The 20,439-nt window shown below is 37.7% G+C and overlaps 2 protein-coding genes across 2 annotated transcripts; one reads left to right on the top strand and one right to left on the bottom strand.

Moving 5' to 3' along the window:
- The first annotated feature begins 400 nt into the window (after window positions 1-400).
- Window positions 401-13,813, top strand: LOC132103781 (phosphatidylinositol 3-kinase catalytic subunit type 3-like). Its single transcript, XM_059508876.1, has 25 exons — window positions 401-843; window positions 2,626-2,814; window positions 3,068-3,211; window positions 4,184-4,313; window positions 5,875-5,961; window positions 6,068-6,163; window positions 6,776-6,847; window positions 6,985-7,089; window positions 7,184-7,276; window positions 7,921-8,106; window positions 8,329-8,471; window positions 8,660-8,738; window positions 8,818-8,885; window positions 9,014-9,119; window positions 10,445-10,561; window positions 10,674-10,805; window positions 10,889-11,017; window positions 11,191-11,260; window positions 11,362-11,426; window positions 11,786-11,870; window positions 11,976-12,050; window positions 12,144-12,312; window positions 12,701-12,791; window positions 12,887-13,012; window positions 13,585-13,813. Exons 1-25 carry the CDS (start codon window positions 779-781, stop codon window positions 13,597-13,599), a joined length of 2,637 nt encoding a protein of 878 aa, XP_059364859.1. The 5' UTR covers window positions 401-778; the 3' UTR covers window positions 13,600-13,813.
- A 1,544-nt stretch (window positions 13,814-15,357) lies between these two features.
- Window positions 15,358-19,015, bottom strand: LOC132097003 (uncharacterized). Its single transcript, XM_059502672.1, has 7 exons — window positions 18,789-19,015; window positions 18,543-18,663; window positions 17,916-18,073; window positions 17,394-17,614; window positions 17,099-17,261; window positions 16,867-16,976; window positions 15,358-16,087 (listed from the first exon to the last, which is right to left on the bottom strand). The coding sequence occupies exons 1-7, from the start codon at window positions 18,838-18,840 to the stop codon at window positions 15,689-15,691; spliced, it is 1,224 nt and encodes a 407-aa protein (XP_059358655.1). The 5' UTR covers window positions 18,841-19,015; the 3' UTR covers window positions 15,358-15,688.
- Between the last annotated feature and the right edge of the window lie 1,424 nt (window positions 19,016-20,439).

Genomic DNA, 20,439 nt, shown 5'->3' with positions numbered 1-20,439 from the left:
GATAGAGTCCACAATGACGAAGATTCCAAACAGTACATACAAAATCATATGAAAGAATAAATGCATACATTTTTATTTGATTTATTAAGTGCAGTAGGCTACATAATTAAATTAATTAAAATACTTTACAAAAGCGTTAAAAAGCACACATGCACAAAACAACTTTAATCTACAGTAACATGCCTCAATTCAGTTTAAACTCAAAGTATTAAATGCAATATCAATATCAAATATCAATGCAAATAACAGTACTCAATGTACAACTAATATGCAATTCAAGAGGACTTTTAAATGCTTTAGGAAATTTGTCCTGTTTTACTACCCGTTCTTAAACCAAACAGGAAGTCATTGAGATTCACCAGACCAAAGAAGTCATTTCTGATCCGTTCAGTCCATACAAGTCGCTGCGGCTATGGATCGATATGACATCGATTATTTACGTCTGCTTATAATGTTGTTCTTTCGAAGAGGACGCGGTGAAGCCCTGGCAGATGTTTATTACAACTTTATTATTGTCTTAAATTAAGACTGATAGTACTTTTGACCGACCATATTGGTTTTCGGTAATCAGGCAGGGTTATATCAAGAATATAAATTATAAACTGCCTCTAAACGTTAAAGCTGAAGCAGATCCAGGGCAGGGTCTTTGCTCTAGGCCCTGCAGTTTATTTCCCATCACCTGACAAACCTGCATTTTTTTTTATATTTAATATTTTCTTTTATATCAGTTTTTTTCTATTCACTGCGGTTTTGCATAACACGTAGTCGATTACTGAAGATGGACACAGACAAGTTTAACTATGTGTATAGTTGCGATCTGGACATAAACGTCCAACTGAAAATGTGAGTATGTTTCTGGACCTTTGTCATCGTTTTGTTTGCAGAACTGTCAAACCAGCAGAATAACAACAGAGACCGAATAAACAGCACATAGCTCTAAGACGCATCTCGCGTATTAATGGAGGATGCTATGTATCATATCCATCTATTTCGCTATATGTAATTTAACATAATTTAAATAAAGTGTCTACTGGTCATTTTGATCAGAGTTTAAAATGTAGTGCACTTTTATTTTAAATGTAAAGAGGAGGAATCTTCCTTCCATGATATCAGATCGTTGCGATGTTGACCAAAGATGTGAGTCCAGCGAGAGCTTTTGTGTTTTAGGACTGTCATCTGTCTATTGACATCGTTCTCTTTTTGCCCTCGATCTTCACGAGTCTGTGTCCGTGTACTTGTGGATCATAAATAAATATCATTAATGATTCTTCTGACCCTCGAGTGTCTGTCCGGCTGCACACACGCGCATGATAGAATCAATTTAATTTCATTGTGTCTGTGCGTGTTGCATTACATTAGAAGAACAGAATGAAGGAACCACGGGACATTCTAAAACGCTTAACGTGGTTTAATGTACTAACACAGGGATATTAACAGACCAAACTCACTAAACATCATACTAATAAAGTATACTATCTACAAAAAAAATCAGATGAGCCCAGAATATGAATGTAACGCGTTCAATAACATGTTAAGCCTTCCTTCCATAGAAAACCATCATAAGGCTTAACGTGTTATTAAACGCTTTGCATTCATATTCAGGGCTCATCTGATTTTTTTGTAGATAGTATAATTCATAAGTATGATGTTTAGTGATTTTGGTCTGTTAATATCACTGTCTTAGTGCATTAAGCCACGTTAAGCATTTTTAACGTTAAGCGTTTTAGAATGTCCTGGAATCACGGAGTGCAAGCAAGCAAACTCGTGCAAAACCTCATCATAGGACTGTAAAAGCCAAACTGCATGACGAAGAGCTGTCAGCATGTGAAGCACTCGGAATGACGGATGATTAGGCGGTTCTGACCTTATCTGGGGGGCTGTCATTGCCTAGTGGTTAGACTTGTAACCCAGAGGTCGCTAGTTCGAGTCTGGGTACCGGCAGGGATTGTATGTGGGGGAGTGAATGCACTGCGATCTCTTTCACCCTCAATACCTTGACTGAGGTGAGACCCTTGAGCAAAGCACTGAACCCCAACTGCTCCCCAAACCTCGCAAAAAGTGGCTGCCTGGGTGTGTGTTCACTACTGTGTGTGTGCACATGGATGGGATAAACACAGAGCACAAATTCAGAGTTTGGGTCACCATACGTGGCCTCACGTCACGTCATTTCGTTTCCTTAAAAAGTTAATGTACTTAAAATTTGACACACTGCATAAGAAAAGTTTTAAACAACTTTTAAGTAACCATAAAATTGTGAAAAAAGTTCATCTCTTACCTGCGCCAAATAGATGCGCGTGAACAATAGTTGTGAAGTTCAGTATCGGACACATCAGCAAAACATCTCCGCTTACTAAACGTAACCGTGTTCCTCTGAGAGGAGGGAATGAAACATTATGTATGGGTAAACTCTTTCCTCTGAGATGCTGAAGAACCCTGATTGAATCAGTCTGTTTCCACAGTTCTTCTGGATTGAGTCTGTCTCAGCTTGTTCTGTTTCTTCATGTTATTCCAGACAGACTGATGGTGAGATCAGATGTCTGTGTGGAGCACCGGCTGTTGTCAGACTCATTTGTGCTGTGTTCTGTCTGAGCAGAAATAATATCTCCTTTCTGTTTGTTATTGCAGAGGCAGTCTGGAGGGCAAGAGAGAGCAGAAGAGCTATAAAGCTTTGCTTGAGGACCCCATGCTGCGATTCTCAGGACTGTATCAGGAGAGCTGCTCCGACCTGTACGTCACCTGTCAAGTGTTTGCTGAGGGAAAGCCACTCGCTCTGCCAGTACGAACGTCTTACAAAGCCTTCAGCACTCGCTGGAAGTACGTACATTTATTAACTCTTAATTTCTGTGTGTCACACTGTGGCTCAATTTATGCATGTGTGATCCAATAATGAGTCAGAGAGGGAACAAAAACAAAATGTGTCAGAAATGCTTTGATGAGATATGTAGCCTATATATTTTGTACTCTATCATCTTACTTCGATATTTGTACAATAAAAAAATCCCATTGTAATACCTTCAGATTTCATTTATGCACTGTTCTAAGTCTTTTGTCACATTATCTTTGTTAGCTGGAACGAGTGGCTTAGGCTGCCAGTGAAGTACCCTGACCTGCCTCAGAGTGCCCAGGTGACTCTAACTGTTTGGGATGTGTATGGACCCGGCAGAGCCACACCTGTTGGAGGCACTACGGTCACCCTGTTTGGGAAATATGGGTAAGGGTCTAATATTTACAATGTTTGTTCATCAGCCGTGTGTGTTTTGTTTCTTAGTACTCTTCATGTAATGTTATTCAAAATTAAAATGTATCATCAATTTTTAGTAAGGTAAACACACTAGTTAATTGCGCTAGAATGCTTGGCTGAGTTGGCTAGATTCTTTAGTGGACTCACAGTGACACCACACCACACCACACACAGTGGTATTTTTATGTCATACTATTTGTAATACTTCTTTTCGAATTTGTTTCAGAAACATATGATTCATGTCTTCACTCCAATGATAATTTCATTGTCTTCAAGATTTTAAATGGCATATAACCAGTAAATTCAGAGTCTGTGATTATATGAAACTAATTTGGATTAATAAAATCTGTAGTCACAGAAGAGGAGCAGCACCAGATGCCCAATATAAAGTCACACAGTTAGTCTGGTGCCTAGATCCAATACAAACATAAATTCAGCAGAAATAACAATCCGCACACAGTTCATAGCCTTCAAACCTTTCTTGTGGGGAAAATTTGTACTGTATATAGCGAGACAACATCCACTGTTGTAAGATAGAGTTCGGACAAATCCTGCTCAAAATGTATGTTATTCAACTGCTTTAGAAAGTCACCCGTGTCCATTTATTACGACGGAAGATTCTCAATTAAAGGTCTCAAAATCCAATCTTTTGAGACATAGATTCAACAGGCAATCATTTGATGCCACAATAATAGTGCGACCAGGCGGCTTATTTAAAGATTTATGCATCTTAGGTAACGCATATATGACAGGAGTAGCAGGATAATCTTTCGTCAAAAATTTCAAATCTAACTATGCATGTTAAATAGAAGGTGAGATTTGTTGGTGTTATTTAGGGAATAAATTATTATTACATGGTTAGAGAGACAAACTTGTCATGTTTTGACATTTTACCACAAAACTTTGCACAGTTTCCCTTTTATCCATCTCTATGTCTACTAGAATGTTCCGACAGGGCATGCATGATCTGAAGGTGTGGCCGGGTGTGGAGGGTGATGGCAGTGAGCCCACTAGTACACCAGGAAGGACCTGCAGCACTCTGGCAGAAGACCAGATGGGCCGCCTGGCCAAGGTCAGTTTAGAACCCCAACTGAGACAGAAACTGGAGAAATATTCCTTTTGACAGTTAATGCACATTGGGGATATGTTAAATGAAAAGTGGGTGGTGGCAGGGAGAGATAGAAGGATATGCTGATTGTGTTTATAGATTACCCAGTTTGTGGAAAGAATGAGAATTGAGAATGTTTGTTGTTGCGAGGGAGTGTGGTTGTGTGTGTGATCTGTCAAAGAACATGTTTTAACTGCCCTCTGTTCCAGGGCCCAGATCTGGAGATACTTAGTGACGTGAGTATGAGAGAAAACAGAACGGGAATGCTGAATGTATGTGTGAGGATGTATGTGTGTATGAATGTTGGCTTGTCTCATATATACTCGTGGCCAAGATATAGGATGGGGTATATATTTAGCTTGTATAATTTGACTTACATTTTCACAAATAATAATGTATATTATTTTCTGTGTTTTGGACTTCAGGCATTGACATTTTTGTTGTTTGCCCTCACCAATTTTCTTTTTTGTTTGTTTGTTTGTTTGTTTTTTTTTTTTTTTTTTGAGAATTGTGTAGATCTTACTAAGCACAAGTGTTCAGTGGAATCTTTTATTATAACTATTAACAAATGGTAAAAAATATGGTAGGTCAAACATATACGGAGCCCCACACATGACATGCAAGAAAAAATAAATAAATTGTGCGCACGACTTACTAATTTGTTCCCTCAGTGTAATATAACGTGCACACGATTACTATTGCGTTCCCTCGAGGGAACGAATTAGTAAATTGTGCCCACTAATTATAAGTTGAGTGAATGAAATAGTAAATCGAGGGAATGCAATAGTAATCGTGTGCAGTGTGCACATTTTAGTACATTGAGGGAACGAATTAGTAAATCATGAACACGATTTAGCCTACTATTTTTTTCCTGCATGTGATGTGCGGGACTCAGTAAACATAGCATGTTTCTTTTACATTTATTTGTTCATACTCATATTACAACCATGTAAAAATTGGCAAGTTTGCTAGATCAGTCATGTCTTTAATGAATAACCAGACTTTCATCCCCTTAAAAACAGTCCCACATCAAAAGGAGGATTTAGAAAAATGTACAGACTAAAAAAAAAAAAGATTTTTGTGCTGGATAATTCAAGTCAGAATGATTTGTTGTGGATGCCATAGATAAAGCATAACTTGTTTTGGAAAGGGAACATCCATTGAAATAATCATGAATGTCATGGACATGGTGTTAAGCTACTAAAACGTGTATGACTGGTTAAATAACGTCCTCTCAGACTCTTGCAGTCCTTTAGATGAGATGTGTTATTGTACTAACTATTACTAACTGTTTGTTTAGAAAGGGCTGAGTCATCTTGGTGTGCTACTTACTCTGGACTGGCACCCCATGAATGTTTTTTGGCTAAGGAGCATTTTTGTGTGCTTATGCTGGCTGACACGCCACAGTCATATGATTGGCTAAAGGATTGTGCACACAACTTAGTTGTGTCTTGAGTTACTGATCTCGCAGACATGTGTTTTCTCTAAGTTTTCTTCTCTCTTTCTTTGCCTCTGTGTCTCTCAGCTAACAAAAGCTCATCGTCAGGGTCACATGGTTAAAGTAGACTGGCTGGATCGCTTGACCTTCAGAGAGATTGAAATGATCAATGAGGTGAGTGGTTTTGGGGTAAAAAGTGTCACGATATGAAGCCACTGTAATTTTTGCTACATCTGTGTTAAGCCCAAATTATTTGTAAAGCTTGTTTTTTTATCTACAGAGTGAGAAACGTAGCTCTAATTTCATGTACCTCATGGTGGAATTCCCTCGTGTCAAAAGTGGTGAACGAGAATACAGCATTGTTTATTACGAAAAGGTATATATAACAGTTTTCTCTAGTTTTTGCTGTTAAGTCACTGATGAATCAGAATAACTCTGTTTACTTTCACTGTTAATGCATGATTCATCTAAATATGTTAGCCTTACTTTGCTTCTAAATACCGGTAACTACTGTTTAGTTGACTCAACTGTGATGTAAATGTTAACTGGCTAGGTATTGTATTATGATACTGTTGTAGAGAAAGCAGCTTTTCAGAAATCTTGCACATTTTTAACAGAGCAATGTAATGCTGGTTAATGCAATATGTAATAACATTTAGCTAGAAAAAAGCTGCCCCCCACTATTAACTGAAAATGAGCAGTCGGGACTCGGGAATGACTGCTTTCACAGTCCAATCCATTTCAGATGGGTAAAAACGAGCCCCAAATTACATTTTTTTTTCTTCTTCTTTAATGTCTTGTTTTGTTACAGAAGTGAAATAGGTTGTAGATGCCATTTGTTGACTTTATTTTAGTGATTAAACAAACTAAATTGCAAAGCAGTGTAGTGCACTAGTTAAAATGTTTCATGTAATAGTTCACCTACTTTATCTAGTACTTAATGGTTTGTTACATTTCAGTGGTTTTATGCCTCTCTCTCTCTTTACAGGATGCAGATGAATCCTCCCCTTCGCCGACCAGTTCAGATATTGTGAAAGTCCCCGACCCTCAGATGTGCATGGTGAGTGGAAAACAAAGCTAAAAAGTCAGTTATTCTGGGTTTATGGGTTTGCGAATCAGCTGTTTATGTCTGTCTTATGCTGAAATGGTGGAGGAAATGTTGGCACTAGATAATGAAAAGAATAATTTCTGTTGCAGGAGAACCTTGTGGAGAGTAAGCATCATAAACTGGCTCGTAGTTTGCGCAGTGGACCATCTGACCATGATCTCAAACCTAATGCAGCCACGCGTGATCAACTCAATGTTAGTGATAAAGAGAAAAAGAAGTATACAAGAAATCTCTACTGATGTCTTAAAAATACATAGATATTTATATATATGTATTTATCTGTTATAGATCATAGTGAGCTACCCACCCACTAAACAGCTGAGCTCTGAGGAACAGGACCTTGTGTGGAAGTTTAGATACTACCTCACCACACAAGAAAAGGTGAATGAGCACACTGAAAACCATTCAGAAGTTATAATAAGGGCACCTAAAATTGAAAAGAAGTAAAAGTAAAAACATTTTGAATGATAGAAAAGATTTCTGTTTTATGGTTTCATGTCAAAATCACATTATGATTTCCACTAAAATCTTAAGCAGCACAACTATTTTCAAATTTGCTAATAATGAGAAATGTGTTCCTGTAGCTCAGTTGGTAGAGCATTGCACTATCAAGCACAAGGTTGGGGGTTCAATTCCCCGGGAACACATGATAGGTAAAAATTGATAGCCTGAATGCACTGTAAGTCGCTTTGGATAAAAACGTCTGATAAATTTAATTTAATTTAATTTTTAATTTTTAAATGATTTTGAGCACCAAATCACTGCATTAGGATTATAGGAGGATCATGTGACAAAGAAGACTGGAGTAATGGCTGCTGAAAATTCAGCTTCGCTATCACAAGAATAAATAACATTTTCAAATATTTTCAATTGTAATAATAGTCCACAATATCATTCTTTTTACTGGATTTTAAAATGCAATATTCTCATTGTAGTAGTTACCAGTGTTGCCCCATTGGTAACAGGCAGGTATCAGTTGTAGTCTGTGATGTCATCTCAAGATCTCATTGTGGGTGTTTTTTTAGGCTTTGACTAAGTTCCTGAAGTGTGTGAACTGGGATCTGCCCCAGGAGGCCAAACAGGCCCTGGAGCTACTAGGGAAGTGGCGGCCGATGGATGTGGAGGACTCCCTGGAGCTGCTGTCCTCTCAGTTCACCAACCCCACAGTCAGACGCTACGCCGTCGCGAGGCTGCAGCAGGCTGATGATGAGGTAAAGTCAGTGCATGTTAGTCAGATTGTCAGTTGTTTAGATACATTAAATTTGTGTCAAATCTTTGTTCATCGAATTATGTTATTCATTTATAAGCAGTATTAACAATACTTAATTACACATATCATTACCAATGGAAATCTTTCGGAGCAACTGAAAGATTAATGCATTAGAGGAACCTGATTCCTGTGTAAATACATGTAATTCTTTTCATACTTGTAGGATCTGCTAATGTACTTGCTTCAGCTGGTGCAGGCATTGAAATATGAGAACTTCAATGACATTCAGGGTGGTTTAGAGCCTGCCAGTAAGAGAGACAGTCAAGGGGTTCTGCCAGAAAGCTCAACAATAGGAGATCTGGACAGGTCAGCATTAACCTCACAGAACATGCACTGATTTTTCCCAAAAGCATTTCTACATTACTTTGCCCAGGATTCCAATAACTTTCAAAATCTGAATGTAAGATAGTTGGATCGTATGTACAGCTGTAATTCTAATAAATGTAAAATGTAAAAACAAAAAACAGTGAGGGTTACAGTGATTTATTTTTCAGTTCCCAGATAGCACCGACCATCACTGTGATGCCCAGCACGCAGAAAGGCAAAGAGGGAACAGATGGTGAGAATCTGGAGGTAAGTGTAAAAAGTTTTTTTTTTGATGGGTAGTGGATGTGAAGATTATGTAACAGTGCATATGACCTGTGTTCCACAGCAAGATCTTTGCACCTTCCTTATATCACGTGCCTGCAAAAACTCTACACTGGCAAACTATTTATACTGGTGAGTAATGAATCGAGATTTTTAGAAGTTCTGTTCTTATGATGTCTACAACAGTATGCCAGTGCTGCCACCCCATATTAAAGATTTGTAAGTGACAGAAAAAAATATATTTTTTTTTTCTACCGCAGGTATGTAATTGTGGAGTGTGAGGATCAGGACACACAGCAGAGAGACCCCAAAACCCATGACATGTACATCAATGTAATGCGGAGGTTCAGTCAGGCTCTGCTCAAGGTACATTCACAACCCATGTGGATTATAACAAACTACTGAAAAATGATTCTTAGAAAAGTACATTTTTCTTACCATTACTGCATTTATTTGATCAAAAATTCCGTAATATTTTAAATTATTACAATATAATAAATGTTTTCGTTAACACTTTATTTTAAGGTGTCCGTTATTAATTACATGCAAGTGACCCTAAGCCAAAACCAAATCCTAACCCTTTATAATAAGTACATGTAGTTAATTAATATTACTCAGTATGTATAATTACAGTGTAACAAGGACACCTTAAAATAAAGTGTAACCATGTTTTCTGTTTTAAAATGTTATTTACATTTTCATCATTAATATCAATGTTGAAAATAGCTCCAGAGAATGATTTCTGAAGGATCAGGTGAAACTGAAGATTGGAGTAATGTTATCTTTTTTTTTATTCTTCGATGAGCAAAAAGTTTAAAAGAACGTGTTAAAATGGTTCTTTCAGAACTGCTACAAAAAAATGACTATAAAACGGATAGTTCCAGACTTGATTCTGATTGGTTGAGCCGCGTTCAAAGTTGTGGTAAATTACCCTACAAACACAACTTTGTTTACTTCTGTGTGTTGCTCGACAACCACTTTGTTGGAACCACAACTGTTTCTGAGGAACTACATTGTTTGGTTGAAGGATACTGTTTTTATTTATATAGTTACACTTTATTTGCTCAGTTTTATTCTGTGAAACTTTACTAAGGGAAGTCGTGGCCTAGAGAGGGAAGTCGTGGCCTAATGGTTAGAGAGTCGGACTCCCAATCGAAAGGTTGTGAGTTTGAGTCCCGGGCCGGCAGGAATTGTGGGTGGGGAGAGTGCATGTACAGTTCTTTCTCCACCTTCAATACCATGACTTAGGTGCCCTTGAGCAAGGCATCGAACCCCCAACTGCTCCCCGGGCGCCGCAACATAAATGGCTGCCCACTGCTCCGGGTGTGTGCTCACAGTGTGTGTGTGTGTTCACTGCTCTGTGTGTGTGCATTTCGGATGGGTTAAATGCAGAGCACAAATTCTGAGTATGGGTCACCATACTTGGCTGAATGTCACTTCACTTCACTTACTTATAGGGAATAACCATTTTATAAAAGCAATAAGCCCCACGAAGCCATGGTTTAAAGTTTTGCGTCATGCCCAACAAAGCCCCTTAGCTGTTATAAATCCACTGTTAACCATGGCTTCTCCACGGATTTTGTAATCATTTAATGCTGCTTAATATAAATATTGGTTGATAAATGTAAACAAAAGAAAAGTGTTTACATAAAAGATAAATAACAAATGATGTTTATAATGTCTGTTTCCAGGGTGATAAGTGTGTGAGAGTGATGCGCTCCCTTCTGGCCGCCCAGCAGACGTTTGTGGACAGATTGGTGCAGCTCATGAAGGCCGTTCAGAGAGAGAGCGGAAACCGCAAGAAAAAGGTACAGTATGTAACACCGGGTCAGTTTTAATAGCTGCTTTAGATGGAATCAGTTGATCCGTGTTTTGTAAAGTTGTAAAGTTAGTTGTATCATTTCTTTCTATCTCTGACAGACGGAGCGATTACAGAGCTTGTTGGCTGATAATGAGAAGGTGAATCTGTCCGAGATCGAGCCCATCCCTCTTCCTCTGGAGCCGCAGATCCGCATCAAAGGCATCATACCTGAGACTGCAACACTCTTTAAGGTTTTGTGCATCATACATATCAATTGCATTGTGTCACACATGCATCCGTCCACCCCTGACTTATGTCTTTTCGTCTCTTCCAGAGTGCTCTGATGCCAGCAAAGCTCATCTTTAAGACAGAGGATGGGGAGCAATATCCTGTCATTTTTAAACATGGAGATGACCTGAGACAGGACCAGCTCATCCTGCAGATTATTTCACTCATGGACAAGGTCTGAAGTCATTACATCTCATCACACAGTACCAAAAGTTTAATCAGTGTTCATTAATGCCACACAGAAGTCCAAATTTCTTCATTGATGTATGTTGGTTTTATATAAAGATAACACTAGTATTTAGATTTTTTAGTCATTTGTTATCAATACTTTCTGCCTGTCTTTAACAGTTGCTGAGGAAAGAGAATTTGGACCTGAAGTTGACTCCATACAAAGTTCTGGCTACCAGCACCAAACATGGTCAGTACTGCTTCATCTCTTGTGTGCAGAACGAACCCATGAGCCAGTCAAGTCACATGTGGGAGGTCATTTCACACTGGATGCGTATGATTTGTCTGCAGGTTTTATGCAGTTTGTGCAGTCAGTACCTGTGGCTGAGGTTTTGGCAACTGAAGGCAACATTCAGGTAACACAATACTTCAAGAGTTGTCCAATCCTGCTTCTGGAAAGCCACCTTCCTGCGAAGTTTAGTTCCAACTTTAATTAGACACTCCTCAAGGTTTTCAGGATAACTAGATACTTCTTAGCAGGAGTGTTAGCACAGATTGGAACTAAGCAAAATCGGACACCCTGTATTGCATAATCATAATGACTGCCCAATAAACCTTATTTATATACATTTTTATTTACAATTTTATATAATGTAATTCTAATTAATAGCACAATTAGGTATGGCACATGCCAACTTGTTTATTTATCTATGTTTGTTTGAAAAAAAAAGTCTCATGTCTTTGTATTTCTCTTGGTTAATCTGTCTCCATGTAGAGTTTCTTCCGGAAGCACGCTCCGAATGATAAGGGACCATACGGCATCAGCTCTGAAGTCATGGACACATATGTTAAAAGCTGCGGTGAGCTTCAGTTTGTGAATCCATTAATACTTTATTTAGCTTATTATTTATTCAGTACTTTAAAAATCTTCATTTTCTTGTACTAAATGAATGTATACTTTTCAGCGGGCTATTGTGTCATCACATACATCCTAGGGGTTGGAGACAGACATCTAGACAACTTGCTTCTCACAAAGACTGGTACAGTTCATAAGTGCACCACTATTTTGAATGACTTCTAATCACTGAAAAAAAAAATGATTGGATATGCTGATTTGTCTCTCTGGCTTGCAGGGAAGCTGTTCCATATTGATTTTGGATATATTTTGGGTCGGGACCCTAAACCCCTTCCACCCCCCATGAAACTGAGCAAGGAGATGGTGGAGGGGATGGGGGGCATGCAGAGTGAACAATACCAGGAGTTCAGGAAACAGTGCTACACTGCCTTCCTGCACCTGCGCAGGTGAGTTACAAATGGAAGACCTGCACCAACATTCAAAAGTTGAACTTGAAGAATTCAGTTGAAGAACTGAAATGAAGGTTTATGTCACACATAATACAGGAGTAATGGCTGCTGAAAATTCAGCTTTGCCATCTTATGAATAAGTTACATTTTAAAATATTTTAAAATAGATCATAATTTAAGTTGTAATATTATTTCACAATATTACTCTTAACTGTATTTCTATTCAAATAAATACATCTTCTGTAAGCATAACAGACTTTTTTTTCCCAAAAACAATAAAATGTCCTATTGACCCCATGATTTTTGATAATAGTGTACTTCATTTATGTATATATCATTAGACTAAATCACAGAAATACAACTTTTTTTTCTCTCCCATATGCAGATACTCAAATCTCATTCTGAATCTGTTCTCTCTGATGGTGGATGCAAATATTCCAGACATTGCGCTGGAGCCTGACAAAACTGTAAAAAAAGTATGTGCGGTCCTCACATTTTGCCTCCAAATCTTCAGAGGTAAAATCAGCTGGGCAGTAAAATAACCTGATCATTCTTTGCCCGCCCACTGCAGGTTCAGGACAAGTTTCGATTGGACCTCTCAGATGAAGAGGCGGTACATTATATGCAGAGTCTGATCGATGAGAGCGTAGGTGCTCTGTTTGCTGCAGTGGTTGAACAGATACACAAATTTGCACAGGTGTGTGTATTTTCTAATATTTTAACACAACACTTTTTTGCCCTTTTTGAAAAATCAGTATGGAAAATGGCAAAGCCTGTTGTCTCTAATGATAAATATCAGGATGTTAATAAAAATAAGCTTTGTTGGTGTTTGCATTTTTTTTTTATGGTTGGCAGCAGTGGAGGGGTTTTTGGCCAGTGCTGCTAAATTCTGGATTACACTACACAACTTTTGCAGATTTTTGTCTCAGTTTGCAGTCTTGATGCTGGTTGCTGTAATTGAGAATCAGTCTTCAGATTTTGTTCATTCAGAGTTCACATATTTCACATAAAATTGAATTGCATGTGATGGACAGACTGTGTTTTTTTTCGGTTCCATTGAGTCACAGGATATTTTGAGCTGATTTAAAAATACATATTTCATTTGTCACCTATCAATGAGGCACACTTTTCTGGTCAGATTTTCTAAGTAGTGTAGTGTATTACAGATTCCAGATTTTTATTTACCAGTACAACAAACCCAACATGGCAGAGCATATACAGAGCATATATTGTCTTCTTTTACAAATTTGTCATGTTTGAAATCGACAGTATTGGCGCAGATGAGGTGATGTCATGGAGGCTGATGCTCACATTATCCGTGAGCAACAGATAGATGGACTGCAGCAACAAATGAATGACAGAGAAGAGAAATGGACACGTGCCAAGTCCACACTAGGGACATCATGTTTCCACCATTCATGCACAAGGTCTTGACTGGGCTCAATATCTTTGTATATAAAAAAATTGTAATTAAATTAACTGTACATGTAAAAAAAAAGACAGCCAAATAAAGATTCTAACTTTAGCATTTGTGTTTACTGTTAAGTATTCAATTTTCATTATATTCACTTTAAACTTCAAACACTCATGTAAAACATTTATAGTCTGTGTTAGTAGAATTCAGTTTGGTGTTTTGGTATGTTTTACAATGATAGTTACGTAAAGTGATAAATACGTAAATGAAACCCTTGACTAGGCTCAATTATTTGTTTAGGTGAGTTCTTCTATGACAATGATACATTCTGATACTTCTGCTACATATGGTGATTTTAAAGGTTTCTCTGGATGAGAACGTGCACGTTTCCGTGTGACCCAGTTATTGAGTCACTATACCCTATGAGAAGTGTTCTCTAAGGCACAGCTTATGTATAGAAATCTGCCAATGGTTTAGAATGAGAGTATAGTTATTTGAAGTTCAGCATTTATTATACTTTTCTTGGACTCTTCAGGTTCTATGGATTAAATCTTGCACCCATCACTCCACTGAGCAACTCTAATGCAAGTTTTGTCTTTTAAAATCCAAAAATCATTCAATTAATTAATACTTGCAGTTATAAAGAAAGACACCAAAAATATAGATATAGTGATGAAGAATATGTATGATATTTGGTAAGACATTTCAGTACAGGTTTAGCTTGCATTTATTTTTATTTTTTGGGGGCCTATGGTATATGTGTATGCATGTTGTTTTTCATGCTTGTGGGCTGTGGTTTATTATAGCTTGAACCCATGCATACTTCTTTCCATTCTGCTACATTTGGTCAACAAGAAACTTGACATTTAAAACTCGATTCATCTGTGGAGTGGAATAGCAGTATTACAATAGCAAAATTCAACAACCAATTAGACCTCACAGATTTTAAGTTGAGTCCACATACACTTTCTCACAAAGGAGGAAATAAGAAGCATGCATAAACGTGCCTGCTACAATACACTTTTCCAGAACCTAGAGTCTCACTCGTTTCCTGGGAGCTTTTCCATAACTGTTCCAGAAATTGGGTACTTTAGCGTGGTTAACGGAGACACAGTCCACAGAAAATGAAGTAAGAAGTAAACAAATATGGGTCCAAAATTTTTTTTTAAAATAATGAATCAAGCCATACAGAAAGCATACCTTATACTCACAGCTACCCCAAAAACAACCCTGCTCCTCATAGGGACAGCATAAGGATTTCTAGTGCTCTGAGTCACTGAACTGTAGGAGGGATCCCAAACAAACCTCAAAGGGCAATAACTGCTAGATTCAGGTCAGCAACATTTGACCACTGATGTGCACATGTGACACAGTGGTCCCTTATAGTAAAAGGAATAAACACTGAACTCAATCTTACCTGACTCAAACCACCCAGACTAAAATGGAGGATATATAATATTTAACATAAGAAAATTTAAATCACCCTTTCTATTTTCTAAAGGCATGTTATAGGTCTTCTTGTGAATGATTCATACATATGTGCTTTCCTTCTTTAAAATAAAAATTATTTTGATTTAAAATGTCTTTAATGGGAGCTTCAGGTGAAAACGAAAACAACTAGTGATAAACAAGTCCTCGACTTTACTCTTCAATAAGCATTTACACTCGGATATACATCACAATACAGAAAAAAGATCTGTTCTTATTTCCATTCATTGCAACTTTAGCAATGACAATAATTAATGGGCGAAAGGGCAGAACCACACTATCACAAATCAACAGCACCAAAAAAGCGGGTATTAAAATTATACCCAAAGCAAATCCATATTTCGAGTCTAAAAAACGTTGCCTTCAACTGAAATTTAGGGGGAAAAAAACCATCAGGATTTTCAATCAGCTTGGATGTCTTCTACTGGTCTCAGTTTTCCCCATATGACATCTTCAGACTGCTCTGGGTGTTCATCTGACATCTCGCCCTGTTGAATATGTTTCACTCGCACTGAGCTCAGAGGGATGTTTTGGAGTCTCCTCACACTGATTCTGCTGTGGACATGCCAGCTCTGCCTCTAGAATCGGATGTGATGATGACCGATGACACTCGTCGTGTTGGACATCTGTGCTCAGCTCTTCAGATCCCACAGATTCCTCAGTGCAGACTGGATTGTACACGGTGGGGCTTGTGTAATAGCCTTTGCCCAGGCTTTGGGTGCTGTAGTGAGATGACTGGCTGTCCATGAGTGTGAAGTCAGAGGAGGAAACCACAGAAACGTGGTCACCCTCAGAGCACTCGTTGTGTGGTGCCACCTTACTGGAGTCAATGAACGTCTCAGTCTGAAGTTCCAAGTCTCGAAGTAAAGCCTGGAAGCAAACAATATGGTTTGTATTTTAAATGTAAAACACCTAAGATATTAAAAATTATACTTTTACAGATTGAACAGACAATAAAATGCTTCTGCATTAGAAGGTTTTGGAGAGCTCTTTAGAGTCATTGTTTTTATATGGTACTTAGAATGACAAAAAGCTTCCTTTACTGTATATCATACAAAAGGAAAAGTAGAATTTGACTGGATGACTGATGTTCCAAGAGTGCTTATATAGACCCTTATCAGACTGTGATGACACATTTCTGAATTAAATAACATTGTAAATCTCTCTATATAAATATATCTCTATATTTTTCCTATTGAGGAAAGTCATGAAAAAGCAATGGCTGATTATTTCCTTGGAGCAAATGAAAGCACAGAAATAATTTTCTATGGGCTTCTGTGTACCTCTGTAGAGCTGTGGTTCTATAATAGTGTAATAATGACAAAGCTGGGAGTAATGCTGTTTCAAATTTATTGATTTGGTGATTACTTATGTTTTAAGAATGGTATTGTTTTCAATATAAACAATAGTTAGTTAATAAATACTTTAATATAGGACTATTAATAATAATGTATTAACTAAAATACATTTGTTTCACCCTGTGCCCTCTGGTGCAGGACCACTGCTATAGAGTTTTTATTGGGAACCATTTACATCATTTTAAATAAAAAAATACTCCTTTATGTTGTTTGATTCAAAATGTAAATTACTCAAAATAAACTTAAAAAAACAAGAACACACTTGCAATCATGTTCATGTAAGGTCAGTACCAAATTTCTGGGCAGCGGACGTTTAGAAGTCACACACTTTCTCCAGACCAGAAAAAATACTAGGCCAAGAACGATGAGAACAGCACACACAATTATGACGATGAGGCTTTCTGAAGAACACACATGCATGAGTGCCGGCAAGCAATGCACACAGGTGCAAACAAATAAATGTGTCTTGATTCATTACACCACAAAATAAATAAAACCGCTTTGTGTAGAAATAAAAGCACACCGAGATTTGCTGGTATGTAAACGCACTGCGGGAGGCTCGGGGGAGAAGAGGTCAGTACGCCCTCAGCTGTGAAGTTGGCCACAGCACAGTACACTTGCCCTGGTGTAAGAAAACCAAATTCCACCTTGAATGGGGTTTCATGCATCACTTTAGCTGTGTGTGCCTTTAAGAAAAATGAATTTAAAAATAAGATTATGGAAGTCAAATTTTTCATCTAAATGTAAACACTTATACTGTAAATAAACAAATGAACAAACAGAAGAGAAAGGGATGTAAAGATGAAAGAGTTGTGCACCTGTCTGTCTGAGAGGTTCTGTTCGTTGTATAGAGTGACTGTGGCCCAGAGACTTTTAAACTCCGTTAGGGTACAGGAGCATCCCATCTCCTTCTCTTCCACATAATAATCATATTCCAACGAGCAGCTTATGGATGGAGCGCAAGGAAAATGTACCGTCACCCAGAGACTCCCATTGGCCATGGAGATGGTTATGGAGGGCGGGGTGAATTTGGCAGCAGCTAGCATAAAATAAATCTCACTCAACACTTTTTTTAATAATAATAAAATAATTATATAATTAACATAATACAATAATATAGTAGTAATCATAATAACAATAAACATTTTAACAAATTCTTGTCCAATTATATTAATGCATTTTAGACAGATATAAGATGTTTTCAAAAACATTCTTACATATTATGAGTGAATGCATTTCTGGAGTTTAACCAAAACTTTTCAAGGTTTTTGCAAAATTCCTGATTTTTTATCTTTATTTATCAAATATGGGAAAAACGTGTTTTGATGTTTAATACTGACAATCAGTTATAGGAGAGCAATCCCGAGTTTCATTCAGCCAGGGAAGTTCAGATGTCAGTCGGATGACACTGTAGATGTGTATGTTTGGAAAAACACGTGACAGATCACAGCTTTGCCGAGAAATTTGGATGCAATCCGAAACATTTGTCCATGTCGTACTGCAGCACAAACACACAGTATCAAGGACACTTTATAAAAATGCCAAGTAAATTCTTTATGTCAATCATCTGGCAATTCATCAGCTGCAAAACTCTGCGAAACAGACAGACAGATCTGATTTTATTTTTCTTTAAAAAAAATGTGACAACTGGGCATGATTTAAAAAAAAGAAAGTAAAGAACAATTTGAACTTCAGCACTTATGAGTCATTTTCTTTTTCGAGTGTTATTCAGAGGAAACCAACAGCGTGCCTGAAGTGAGAACAACAGCGTATCTGCACTGGGGCGATGAGCCTGGATTGTATCTCACTGTGGTTATTGCTAAACCACCCAGTTTCACCTCACCTCTCATCTCAGTGCTCTACTGCTTTTTGCTCCACACTCATTTTTTTCTCTAAACAACATCTTCCATATCATTTATATTTCCTCAAGTGTATCTAAACTTAAAAAAAGTGTAGATTACACTCACCCGTGTGTCTTGCTCAGTACAGTATAAGTGGTATTAGGGTTTGCATCAGGGCAATCCCATTCAAGATGGCATCCGAAATTGATTGTATGCACTCTGATGTCACAGACAGAGACTACAGACTCTGATCGAAACATATGAAAACAAGAACATGTTGCACCTGTGCGTCACAGACATGATCTGAAAACACAGTGCACCAGATGAAAGAGACAAAAAAGCTAAAAAATTCACAGAAAAATGTACACTCACCTACATTCAACACCAACAGAAAGAAACATAAGTTTAGGAGAGTGACAGGCATCCCCACAACATGCTATTTTATGAAAATAAATCTATAAATAAATATAAATGAACATCTTATCCAAATGCCATAGTTGATAATATCTCTACAAGCTGACTGACAAAAAAAATAACTATTTAAAATACACTTTACCTTAAAAAATAAAAAAAATTGGAGAGATTTCTTTAGCTGTTACTTTCAGTGGGAGGACTGAAAAAGTGAGAGGAGGACAGCCGTCACAGCATGACTGATGCCACAAAACCACACAGGGAGGAAGCAAGAATATTTCATATAGTGTGTGGATTAAAACAAAATACTTTATTTTGTGGAAAACACTGATCAAAATTAGATAACAGTAACCACTGTAGCACAGAAGATGATACGAGTAAAGTTTTGGAGGGTTACAGCTGTCAGAAATTAGTAGGAAGTGTAAATACCCTGCTCTGACTGACTTCAGCAGATCTGCGGCTGCAGGATATCAGTAGTTTCTCACACTGCGCTGATGTGATCTTGGTCCACACTTCTTCCATAGTTAACTAACTGTAGTGGGTTTCTTACTCATAAATTTGTTGACAAGGATTTTCCAGAGATTTTCAGTTGGGTTTATATCTCTTGGCCGGCCGGCATTGTTAACTTTAGGGGAAGTCATGGCCTAATGATTAAAAAGTCTGACTCGTAACCCAAAGGTTGTGGGTTCAAGTCTCAAGCAAGGCACTGAACCCCCAACTGCAGCAAAAAACAAATGCCAAATGCTCTCGATGCATGTTCATAGTGTGTGTTTACTGCGGTGTGTGCACTTTGGATGGGATAAAAGTAGAAAACTTCCCCCAAACCATGTCTCTTCCATTGACTTCTTTAAGCACTCAGGGTTCAGTCTTTTCCCAGTTTGATGCTGAACATGTTTCCCATCTGACCAGTGCTTGAAATGGAAAAGAAGAAATGCCTGTTCTTCCATCACCCCACTACAACCTGCCTTTTTGGGGGACTTGAATCAGTTGTAAAACTGCAATATTCTAGAAATCAACGATTTGGAATAAACTTCTCTTGCAATGGCCTTTAGTCTTCATCTGGACAACCTCCTGTTGCAGGTTTAATTCCCCTTACAGCAGCCCACCATCTTGCAATCTTAGTGAAAATTAAAAGGAATGCTGTCAGTTAAATAGGGATCTTCGTAGAATTAAGAAAATTAGCACCATGTGCCAGATTATCAATAACTATCAGGTCTCTGTAAGTGATCTCTATCATTGAACGGAGATCTTTATTCAAATATTACTTTTTTCATGCTGTGCTTCCGAATTTATTTATTAATTTATGAAATATGCTTAAACTGCCCTTCTACTCCTGTAATAATAACTTCAAAAAGGACTAAACCCTGACCTTGAAATGTAGGAAATTGTAGGTTGTTCTCTAATTTTGATCTCCACTGTAAATATATAACTTAGTTGTTCTGATCTATAAACGCCAATGTTCAAAAGTTTGGGGGAAGATTTTTAAACGAGTTTTAAAAGAAATCACTTCTACTCACCAAAGCTGCATTTATTTTATCAATTTGCAATAATCAGTCAATTTCACTATCACATTATCATTACTGAAAACATTTGTGCGGTTTAATATTTTTGT

Source organism: Carassius carassius, chromosome 2 (assembly GCF_963082965.1).
Source record: "Carassius carassius chromosome 2, fCarCar2.1, whole genome shotgun sequence".
NCBI lineage: Eukaryota > Metazoa > Chordata > Actinopteri > Cypriniformes > Cyprinidae > Carassius > Carassius carassius.
Note: the sequence above shows the minus strand (reverse complement) of the source record. Positions and strands in the feature narration are given on the sequence as shown.